General features: G+C 40.8%; 1 protein-coding gene across 2 annotated transcripts in view; it reads left to right on the top strand.

Moving 5' to 3' along the window:
- LOC122652112 (regulator of telomere elongation helicase 1 homolog) overlaps positions 1–12264 on the top strand; it is a 44319-nt gene that overhangs the window by 23293 nt on the left and 8762 nt on the right. For both annotated transcript variants that reach the window (XM_043845783.1, XM_043845782.1), the window contains exons 20-22: positions 5702–5772; positions 5874–6542; positions 7066–7211. In XM_043845783.1, the coding sequence (XP_043701718.1) occupies positions 5702–5772; positions 5874–6542; positions 7066–7211 (886 nt within the window). The remainder of the gene's footprint in view (positions 1–5701; positions 5773–5873; positions 6543–7065; positions 7212–12264) is intronic.

The following is a 12264-nucleotide window of genomic DNA, read 5'->3' as shown; positions in this document are numbered from 1 at the left end:
ACTTGCATACCCTGCGGCTATACTGTTTTATCAATTTTCAGATCTGTTATTGTGGTTAATTTCAGTTTCTGTTGCTATTTTTCAGATCTGTTCAAAGCTTTCTGTTAGCTCCTACAATTTCAGATTTCATCTTGTTTAAAGTGCTGTTATTGATCTCAGATTCTAGTAATTGATTACTGCAGTTCTATTACAATTTACTACAATTCTTTATGGCAGTAAGATTGTTCTAGATTTCACATTCTAGCCATCAGACTTCGTTAAAATTTGGCAGACCTGCTTTGTAAACAGAGCAGAACCTTTGACTGAAATAGGAGCCTATATGAACTGTTCAACCTTATCTGCTAGATTTCTTTGTTTCTGGTTTGTATCTCTGTTCCGTGATCCTGTTTGAGCTAAATTCCAATTGGTTTTCTCTGGTTCGAGTTTAATCTTTCATTAGACGGTTTCTCTAGAAAGCTAACTGTGAAGTATGAATGGCAATATGCATTAGTTATCTCATACTGTATATACTTTTGAGTATTTGACTTTATCATATTAGGCGGGTGTTTTCATCAAGGATTCATGATCAGTATATCCACTACTGGATCCAATCCCAGTTTCAGCTAGGAAATGTGATCTTGGTTTATTTTAGTTGTGGACCAGTCAATCAGCTGATCCAGATCTGATCTGGATTGGGATCAGCGAGGGCCGACATGATCCTAGATCAAGGTTTTAAAAATAGGTATCATACTGATCCAGATCATCAGGATGATCACCGAAAAAAAACCTGAAATAAGGAGGATTCGTGGTCATCCAACCCCCTCCCGGATCAGGATCGTTTTGGACCTATACCTATATTGAAACCATGTGGATCCTGATCTCTAAACCCTTGGTTGTCATTGAAGGAGACACCAAGAAGAATATTGAAAACAGGAAAGGCTAAGGCCACACACATTAATTGAGCATGTGGCCACGCTCCAACCGGAGTATGAAATGTGGCCACCATGTTTCCCACTTAGATCCTGTATGCTGACCAGTCCTTGAAATGAACAAAAATTAGAGGGTGGGACATAGCTGTCACAATTCATGATCCTGTTGGAGCATGGCCACCACACACTCAATTTATGAACACGGTTCTAGCATTTCCCATTGCAAACTTCCCAAGTCTCAGCCATGGAAAGTTGTTGAACAAGTTACTAGAGAGATTTCCAATCCTTCAATCGTTTAGTTTCTGTTTCAAGTGGGTTTCCAGTCTTGCTAGGTAGAAGGTTCATAGAAATTCTAACCCCTGACATCGAGGTTGAAGATGAGCACCAGCCACCAGGTGCATACCTGGTGGTCCGACCATGTGTATGAAATTTCCCATCTTTCTATTCAATAGTTCAGCATTTGGACCTGGATCCACTTTCAGACCCCCAAGTGAAGAGATCTTGGCAAGGTTGAGGCCTATGTTTATATATAAGTGTTCAGAATGAAGCATATATAATGCAAGAAGGCCCACTGATCAAATTTGTGATCATATTTAAGATAAAGGAAGCAACTGTGTTGTTAAGGGAAGAAATCAGATCGATGCACAAATTGCGATAGTGATCAACTACAACTCTTCGCTCTTCCAAGTTCCAACCATTGTCGACCTACTTTAATGATGCGTTCAGAAGATTCAAATATCTCACAATAAACACCATCACAATATGGGAAAATTGATAATTCGACAAAGACATCCTCCTCAGACTCAATGATGGTCTCATCGCTCTTTGATAGCATCTCCACCACAGATCCCGAGATGAAATTGTCACTCTGCCCTTCATTTATGAAGAAAATAGCAGTTTTTCTGTTGGCAAACGAACTCTAGTCTTGAAAACGTAAGTATCTATAGCCAGGTTTGGCTTTAATACCAAATTATGCAATCTGAAAATCCAGATTATGTGTCTTAGATGCGGGCAGGCTTACTGATCTCAAATATGTGATCAGATCTAAAGGAAGCAATCACGTTGTTAAGAGAAGAAATCAGATCGATGGAAGGGGAGGGAAAAGAGATGGGATCGATCTTCTTTGGAGGAAGAAGAGAGGAGGAGAACAGAAGAGAAGTGAAGAAATGAGTTTAGGACACCAATCCCGTATGCAGTCAGCAACACCGACCTGGGGTGAGATGCCCATTCCCCTTTCCCCTTCCATCCGTTCTTGAATCTAAACCCTAGTTTTGTTCAAATCGATCTCAAGACTGCTACAAGCTGCTGGGATTTCTTTCAACTGATTGTCACATCGATTTCTTGAAGATTACCACATCAAGATCATTGCTGCTTCGACAGGTTACTTTTGTGGGTTTTTTTTATAATTTCAATCAAGGAAATTGTTCCTTCATATGATTTTAGTTCCCATTGTTCTCTTGGTTCCCTCATATGATTTCTTGTTTATTGGAGGGTTTTCTATTTGATCCTGCCTGGGATTAGAGCTATTCTGGTCTAGTCTTACATTAGGGGGGGGGGGGAGGGGTGGGGTTGGTTACATATAAGTAAATAAATAAAAAAAATTCTCCTAGATTAACTCAACTACTAAAACTTTGCTAACTAGACAGCTTAGGACTCTAAAGTTCCTAAACTAAGGGACAAAATATAAGATAAATCCCTATTCAACTATCACTTACATGGGACCACTAAAATAAGATAATAATTTCGTGATCCCCTTAATCCCCCACTTTTGGGCCTTATAATTCTGCCCATTACTGTAAATAAACCCAAAAATTAATGCCCAACCCAACCCAACCTGATACTAAATCCTGAACCAACTTTTAACCGGGTCTACTTTAGAGTTTTTAGTGATTTTTGCTTGTCTTGGGGAATGGCTGCCACAAGGGAGTTGTTGACGTATATGCAGATTGTACACTGAAAAGAATGCAGTGATAAACGGATAAACCAGGTTTTTGACATGTCGCATGGATGATGGATCTATTGCATGGGTGCCGCTGTTTAGAAGAAGTCTTTTGGACCATGAATTTGATCAATGTGCTGACCTAGTTTAAAGATTGCATTTTATCTATGTTGAAGCCGCTTCCAAAAATTCTGAAATCAAGAGGTGAGTTTTCTGTGAAGAATTATTTCAAAATCTGAGTGGCAAAGATTCTGATATCAAGGATAGCACTGTGATATGGAAAAGCAATGTTAAACAGAGAGTTGGAGTTTTTTGACTGGGTGCTATCACTTAAGAAACTTTTTAACTCTTGAGAAAATTTAAAAGTGGATGTTTCGGCTTAGTTTTCTGCTTGCTTAGTAGATACAGTGTTTGTTATAAATGATGAGGAGGCTGCTGAGCATCTGTTTTTGAAGTGTGAGTGTGCCTTCTTTCTGTGGACATGTTTTTGGCTTATTTGACTATGGTGGGGGTTTGTTGCAGATCAATTGATGGATCTGCTGGTTGGGGGGGGGGGGGGTTTGCTTAATAGATAGAAGAGGAAAGATTCAGATCTGAGAACCTGCCGGCGAGGTACTACAGGGAAAAGGTGAGAAAAAGGAGATCACAAAGATAAGAGAGAGAGGAGAAATGGTGGGGGAATAGAGGAGAGAGAAGAGAAATTGAAAGAGAGAAGGCGGAGGGAACTAGGGTAGGCTTATGTAGGATCTTATGAAAAAACAGGTTCTATTCCATTCCAAAATCACATACTGTGGGGGGGGGGATTGCTTACATATTTGTATGGAAATAAAAGGAAATCTCTTAGATTAACTCAACTACTAAGACTTCCCTAATTAGACAACTAATGACTCTAAATTTCCTAAACTAACTCGAATACTAACAACTTGGACTAACATATAAGATGAATCCCTATCCAAATATCACCAACATGAGATCCACTAAAATAAGAAGACAATTTTGTGTACCCCTTTAATCCCTCACTTTTTGGCCTTATAATTCAGCCTATTACAACCGTAAGGTTGCTCCATTGTGACCAACTGGTTGTGGGTTCGAGTCTGGAAACAGCCTCTCTGCGAAAGCAGGGGTAAGGCTGCGTACATTATGACCCTCCCCAGACCCCGCAGTGGCGCGAGCCTTGTGCACTGGGTGCGCCCTTTTTTAACTCGGCCTATTGCAGTAAATAAACTCAACAAATTAATGCCCAATCCAATCCAGTACTAAATCCTGGCCCAAATTTAAACCGGGCTTAAACCGGTTCTGCATTAGAGTTACTCCACTGAAATTCTTGATCATGAAGTGGCCAGAAGTTGTCTTTCCTCCCAAGGTGAAAGTGATCTGGAGCATGACTCCTTATGGTCGTTGCTGGTCCATTTGGAAGGAAAGAAATAGAAGGTTTTGACTGGTTTAAAGTATCCTTCCGTATCCACCGATACTAACCGATACAATACCTAAAAAATTGGTATTAGTACATGTAAGAAACCACATCTTTTATATATAATCAAAAGCGTATCTTGTGTCTCTTCGATACGAAACGATACGATACGTCTCTTAAAATCACCCTTCCGATATGATACCCGATACCGATACTTTAAACCATTGTTTTGAGGACAACAAACAGGATGAAATCAGTGCTACTTGAAGTTGTTCAGATATTAGAAGAATGGACTTGCGCTACAAAGGAATTTTATGGCCTCACAAGTCACACCTCAGGATCTTGGTTCTGACTGGAGCAATATTCTGTAACTGTGATTCTGTGACATTTTGCTGCCCAGATATGTACTTTCTGTTTTTTTTTTTTTTTGCATATGCTGCACAACAACTGATAAGAATATATTTTATAAGTCCTTTATTCCCTGTTTTTTGATCAAGTATTTATTTGTGTTGCCTACCAATAAAAAAAAGAAGAAAAAAAAGGATGTCCTCTTTGAGTGTGCTCGGACTGAAAGGTCTGACAGCTGGATCATGCAAAAACTACTCTATATCAGAGCCAAAGGACTTCGATTAATTAGATGTGTAGCAGGAGTTGAACATAAACCTTGAGTGGCAGCATCCTAACATTAGTCTAGACATGTAGTTGTAGTATATCATAATTATCATTTATTTCATTTCCTTTTCTTTTGAGACCTTTTCTTTTTTGGGACCATTTGGATGCTGGACTGGGATGTTTGGAGTCTTTGGACCACTAGGATCCTCAAATACTGAGCCAGATTAGTTTGGCCTCCAGCCCATTTTTAAGAACTGTTGGGAGTTTTTGGTTTTCTGGATGCCCGCCGGGGGGGTGGGGAGCATCCCATATGAGTTCTTTAGTGGCTGTGGATTAAAAAATTCAAAATGGTGCAAGGCTATCTAGTAATTCAGCAGGTTTTGGTTTATCCTTATGTGAGAAGAGAGAATTTAGAGAATGCTTGGATGATCTTAACTGATCACCAAGGCCCTTTATTTATATAGAATTGAAGTACAATTAATCAAAGTACAAATAGGAATATTGCCTCAGTCCTAATCCTATTAGGAATTCCTAATACAACTAGGAATGCCAGAATAGGACTCGGCTGAGGGAAGAACAATAAAACAAAGGGAAAAAATAAAAGAAGAGAATCATAATCTGACTAGTACTACTCCTAACTTGACTAGGACTAATCCTAATCTGCTAGGACTAGTAGGACTAATCCTAATCTAACTAGGACTACTTACCCCAATCTGGTAAGCAGCCTATTTCAACACCTTACAACCAATGATGGTATTATTTTGTTGTGATGGATCAAGAACGGAAAGCAATCTATCCTACTGCTTGTTAATGCTTAATAAAATCTGACAGGGGATGCGAAAGGGGTGAAGGTCATTCAGCCTCAGGACAAATTCTTATGGGATAAGTCTTGTATTGATTTGGTAATGTTTTAATTTTACCCAAGTGCACTATCTTCTTTATGTCTATATTTCCTAATATGAACATTCTAAAAGGAGGCAGTTGCTCTATCTTCTGTTTACAGATAACTTCAGTAGATGGATGTTGCTCGGAACAGCCATTATCCTCTGTACTTGCTGCCAGTAGAGGCAGCACCAGCAGCCAGTTGGGAGAAATTCTTCCTGCTAACCGTTCAACTCTTACTCCTTGCAAGAAAACTCATCCTTTAGCCTTAGAATATTCAGGAGTTCTTTCTTGTGGTGAAAAAAAATTGTGGACTTCCAAGCGAAAAGATCAACACTATCACAACTGTGGAGTAATTGATTTGACCATTGATTCCCAGTTGGATGAAAAGCCTAGCACAGCAGAACTGGTGGCATCTTGTTCTTCAAAGAAGCCTAAAATATTGGAAACAGATTCTGGTGTAACTCAATATTCTGAAAATTCTCTTTTCCGTGAGCATTTATATGATGTCAAGACAGCACAATCAAATCACACTTCCATAAAATTAGAGAAACATAGGAAACTGTCACAGCCTTCTGCAGGTGAACCAGCAGAAATTGTTACTTATGAAAGTAGTAAAAACATGGAACATGCCCAAGTTTGTTCTGTAGAGATAACTGATGATGACACTGATGATGACATGACGACTCAGAAGGTTGCTAAGTCTTCTCCTGACAGACAAAAGGATGTTCACTCTAGCACTGTGTCTTGTGTTGATGAAGAAAAGAAAGGATCTGATTTTCTAATTCAGGTAAATTGTTTTAACAGCTCATTGGCCTCATTAATTTGACTTCATATTTTGTGTGTAAAACAAAAATTCTTGTGGTCACTTTTACTTGTCTCTAGCATCTAGGCATAGAAGTCCCTGTCTTGGTTGTTCCAGAAGCTTCAAAAATAGCTTTACTGAAAATTGTGAAATCATCTCCCTTGTGGGTACTTTGGTTTTAATTTATTTGTGATATGCTTTTTCCATTTTTATGTACTACACATTCTTTTATTGTTTGATCAATTTAGCTTAGTTTCGACATGCTAGCTTTGTAAACCAAAGCCTATGTAACAGCCTGCTGGTCCTAAATGGCCATGGAGCTGGCTTGGTGCTTTAGATATGCTCAAATCTGCAGTCTATGTGGGAATCTTTATTTTATGGTATTCTTTGCTGTGAGAAATTAATCAACTCTCTTGTGCTCAGTGATTTATCTGGTGGCACATTCTAATGTTCATGGAATTGTATTCAAAAGAAAGGAACCTTTTTTAATTTTTTGTAAGAATTACAGGTTCAAGAAAATCTTTCAGCAGTAGAATATAAAGAATTTGTGGGTTTTATGAAGGCTTTGAAGTCCAAAACAATGAAGATTAATCATGTGCTGCAATCTATTGCAAGCTTATTTTCTGCTCCGGGGAGGTTTCTTCTTCTTAAAAGGTATTAAATTCTACTTCTTCTGCAAGTAAAGTTCGCCATAAATCTTTAACCCCCTGACTTAATGAACTTGATACTAGTGCTCTTAACTCTTAAACATTAATTAGTCTTTTGTCATGGTTTTGTATGATAACCATCTTCTAGTCTGAGTTGCCACTTAAACTCTTCAGTGCCACACCTCATCCTTGTGGTATTACAAACATTTGCTAGAGGCCTGGTGATGAATCATATGAAATAGGCCCTTTAGCAATCGTATACAAACCAAAACATTACTTCGTCAACATATCCTTTCACCCGGTTGATATTGCATATCATCAGATATTTTTACTCTACATTATTGACAATTTCATCCAACGGTTATAACATTTTTATCACACCCCCATCCCTGAATCACGGGGAATGCAATCGGAGCATACAACTACGCTCTCCAACCACCAGAATCACTGATGCAGTACCCAAGACTAACTCATTCACAACGACAGATAATAGGTAAAAGGAAAGGATTAATATTAATAACATTAGAGTTAGCAGAAGCTAGGTGATAGCATATAAAATATTGTCTATTCAAGTTTACCCCTTCAAGTACAATTCGTTCTAATCAGGATCTATGTATTATCACTGTATAATAAATACACCTATCAAGAAAGGAATAAAAAGAATACACCTTTGAAACAAAAGATAGTTTATCAAAGTGTAACAAAAGATGGCCACCAGCCAAGAATCACTGTTCCCTCGTGGAACACATCTCACAGTAGCACTCCGGTCCATGATCCTCATACTCCGGAGTCCACCACTCTTCATGACCTTCTTCAGGAGTCTTGAACCCTGCGCCATCCTGCTCGAATATACCTGCATCAACTAAAAATATGTTTCCTCGAGGAGTGAGCTCCAACTGAGCCCAATGAGTGGCTAAGCCACACAAGCATACACAATAATAATAATGAATGGGGTTGACTGCAAACCATACATGATGGACGGATACCAAGGCGTCCCATACCACCAAGGTAGACCGTACATTACATACAATTTACAATCATGCTACATGAATGAATGATGATGTATAGTTTTATTGTTATCCACCTAACACACAACTAAGTCAGGTATAGTACTATAGCAACACCTTAGGTAGCATCCCCGACCTCGGTACCATAAACTGATGGTATACCGGCGATGACAAACCCGAGTTGCGCTGGAAGCCTGCCGTACCGGTCTCCACCAAGAGATATACGCAAACCCCCAAGTCAAATCCCGTCCTGGCGTTCGGCCCAAAATACGGTCGGTGCCCGAACTTCCCGGGTGGGTATACCCGAATAACAGTCGGAACCCACGGATTTGACCGACACCTAACCCCCTGTCGGTAAGGGTCATAGTACTGGGTAAACATTTATCCTAGCCAATCCACCTAACGCACAACTAAGTCAGGTATAGTACTATAGCAACACCTTAGGTAGCATCCCCGACATCGATACCATAAACGGATGGTATACCGGCGATGACAAACCCGAGTCACGCTGGAAGCCTGCCGTACCGGTCTCCTTCAAGAGATATACGCAAACCCCCAAGTCAAATCCCGTCCTGGCGTTCGGCCCAAAATACGGTTGGTGCCCGAACTTCCAGGGTGGGTATACCCGAATAACGGTCGGAACCCACGGATTTGACCGACACCTAACCCCCTGTCGGTAAGGGTCATAGTACTGGGTAAACATTTATCCTAGCCAACATTCACCTATTGTATGAGTGAGGTACGCATGTGCATAGGCCAGAGGCCGAGTCCATAGATACTGAAATACGATCGGCCGGCTATCCTCTCTCCCCTCTAACCCATGCGTACGTATACAAGTACGAGATGTGAATACCGAAGGTAGTCGGTCGGTCACCATCCCTTTTCCACCTAATGCAATGGACAACTCTAATGTAATTTCAAGTACAGCAATCTCAAGCCCAGCACCCACCGACACTTGGATCCCGCTTCCGAAGCCCTAGATCTACATGCCATGAGTGAGTCCATATTATGGAATCCCCAGGTCCAGCACCAACCGGCACCCGAGTCCCATAACTAAATCCAATACCATTTGCACTATAGTGCAATAAAATAAATAATATCGCAAGACAAGAATGTAAAGTCCTATCAACATCTAAACATTTATATCGTCCTATATCTTACCAATAATTATATATTATAGCACACATGCATGAATGGCATTCGCAAGACACGACATACAAACATTCCATAAATTAAGACGTTTGCTTAACTCACTCACCTTGATTCTCAGTCAATCGTCAGTACGGAGCTCTTCAAATCGGCGTTCGATGCCAAGTACACTGTCCCACGTACTAATACGCCCCCAAGCCGGGTCAGTCAACCTAAAGAGAGTGTACAACGTGGGGAGAGATTAGTGTCTTAGGGTTAAAAGAGTTGGGCCCCATAAGTTATCAAACAAGGCTGAAATAGGGGACCGACACATACAACAAGGCTATATTATGTGCCTGTCCATGTGCCTGTCCCTGTGCCTGTCCCTCTCGGACTTTCCCACCGGCAGATCTAGGTTCTCAGGGACTGGCACTTGTATGTGCCTGTCCCTCTCGGACCTCCCACCGGCAGATCTTTCTCAGGGGCTGGCACTTGCATGTGCCTGTCCCTCTCGGACTTCCCACCGGCAGATCTAGTTTCTCAGGGACTGGCACTTGCATGTGCCTGTCCATGTGCCTGCCCCTCTCGGACTTCTCATCGGCAGATCTAGTTTCTCAGGGACTGGCACTTGTATGTGCCTGTCCACGTGCCAGTCTTGCTGTTCATGTCATTCCGAGAATGGTTTTGCAGCCCCAAAGTCTTGGGCTAAAATGGGGTATTCTTAGGGGTTTTTAGGGGTCTCTTTGGCCATGAGAACAACTCCAACCAAGGTGCCATAGCACACACCCAACATGGGTTTGTAAACCCCATGATCGATTAGGTTTTCCTCCATTAAAATACATATGGAAAGGAAACTCATGGGTTTGGGTATTGGGGTTTTGAAATGTCTTTAATCAATGTTATTTAACACCCCTCAAACCACACATCTACGGTCTTCCATGAGGGTTGGTGAAACCCATAAATGGAGGTAAATCCCCAACTTAGGGTTCATAAATGGAGAAGGGTGAATGGGTTTAAGGTAGGGTTAGGTGCTTCATAGTTAAGCATCAAGGATTTGCCATTAATGGCTCTTCTAATTGAGTAGATGGAGCACTCAAGGTGTGCTCAACCGATTCAAACCCTAGGTAATAGAATTAGGGAAAGAGAGATGGAGAGAGAGAGAGAGAGAGAGAGAGAGAGAGAGAGAGAGAGAGAGAGAGAGAGAGAGACTCACCAAGGGTTGATGATGATAGCTTGTGCTCCACCATACTTCTCCCTTCTTCTTTCTTCTTCTTTCTTCTTCTCCTCTTCTTCTTTCTTTTTCTCCTCTCCTCTCCACGATTTAGGATTGTAATGTGAGGTGAATAGTAGTTTTGGGTCTTTAATAATCCATTTAGGCATTAGGTCTTGTTTGGTTAGTCTCAAGTCCTTAGGTCCATTTTCTTAGGAGCTTGTTTGGTTAGGTATAAGCCCAAGGTCTAGTTTAAGTTATTGGGCCATTGGATCCACTTGGGCCCATGGCCCATGGCCCATGGCCCATGTCCTAAGTTCTAGTTACAAATAGAAAGTGACTAAGCTCCTAAGCCCAAGCCCATTCTAGTTCTTATGCTTATTAATGGTCATGCATAGGCATGAATTATTCGGATAGTGACTTACTCCCAGTCATCGCTAAGTGGATAAGGGCGATTCAGGTGCGGGCCCCGCGAATCCCCATCATAAGGGAATTCCGAGAATATACTTTCGTGGACGATTTTCCCCCTGTCTTTGACGGTGGATCTTTCCTCGAGGACTTCCCCTGTTTTGCGGTCGACAATCTTGTGTGATGGCTTGAGTATTATGACCCACAGTTCACGAGCGTACTCCACTCCCGGTTCTACACAAAAGGTTCAAACCAGACTGGTGGTCAGATCGGGTTTTAAACTGGGTTTTGGGCACGGATTTAACAATTTTAATCTTGAAAATCTTCTTCAATCTGGTAGATTCTACAAACTGGCTCATCCAATGCCAATTGATCTGAAGCAACAGCATCCCTACCTTCATGGTGTAAATATCTGAAGAAGAATTCAATGAGATTTCAACTCCTGTTCGAAAAAACCAGGGTGGTAACGACTCCCAATCAAAGGCTAGGGATGCTCCAGATAATGGACACTAGGGTTCTCCTAGCATTGCTCAGATATACGATTTATCTACCTCCCTGGCATCTCTGTTTTCTACCCCATTGTTTCCTGCCTTCCTTCACTGATGAACACTTGCTCTTCTCTTCTCTCTCTTAAGTTGATGAATGATCAAAACCTTAAAGCCATTATAAATAAAGACCTCCCATCTGCAAAGCCATTTCTTCATCCTTTTGTATCTATTTTTGGTCTATAAGAGTTCAAGAGAGCTGAGAACAGCAACTGGGATCTGCTCATATATGGAGAAAAGTAATGCATGATTGAATTCCAAATTGAACACATAAGCCTAGTTTTCTATCTTAGAATGACTTCTAGGGTCCAAATTCTAAAATTAGCAGAGTCTGGTTGATATAATAAATCTCTCACAAGTGTATTCTGCATCTGAAACCAATCTTTATTTTCTTATCAACCAAACCACTATGATACTCTGAAGTCTTGATCATTGAATCTTGTGAGATCATGGATCTATATATAAGATTTAGTTTTCGTGTGTGTGTGTGTGGGTGGGTGGGTGGCTGGTAAAGGGGTATAAGTGTGTAACTATAAGAGTAGTGACTAGTGAATAGGTAAATGGCGGGAAGTTATAGGTATTCAAATAGCACAACCTTCCATGCTTTGAGAGTGCTTGATACCTGTTAGGCATGTATCAAGAGTATCGTGATATCATTGTATATCGGTCTAACAACCAAAATGTGCTGCTTATCTCAAAAAGAATTATTTTGTTAAACTTCTATGTATAATGTACAGTGAGATGGAAAAGCGATATGGATGA

Source organism: Telopea speciosissima, chromosome 2, assembly GCF_018873765.1.
Source record: "Telopea speciosissima isolate NSW1024214 ecotype Mountain lineage chromosome 2, Tspe_v1, whole genome shotgun sequence".
In the NCBI taxonomy this organism is placed as follows: domain Eukaryota; kingdom Viridiplantae; phylum Streptophyta; class Magnoliopsida; order Proteales; family Proteaceae; genus Telopea; species Telopea speciosissima.
The sequence above is the reverse complement of the archived record's forward strand: the minus strand, read 5'-3'. Positions and strand labels throughout refer to the sequence as shown.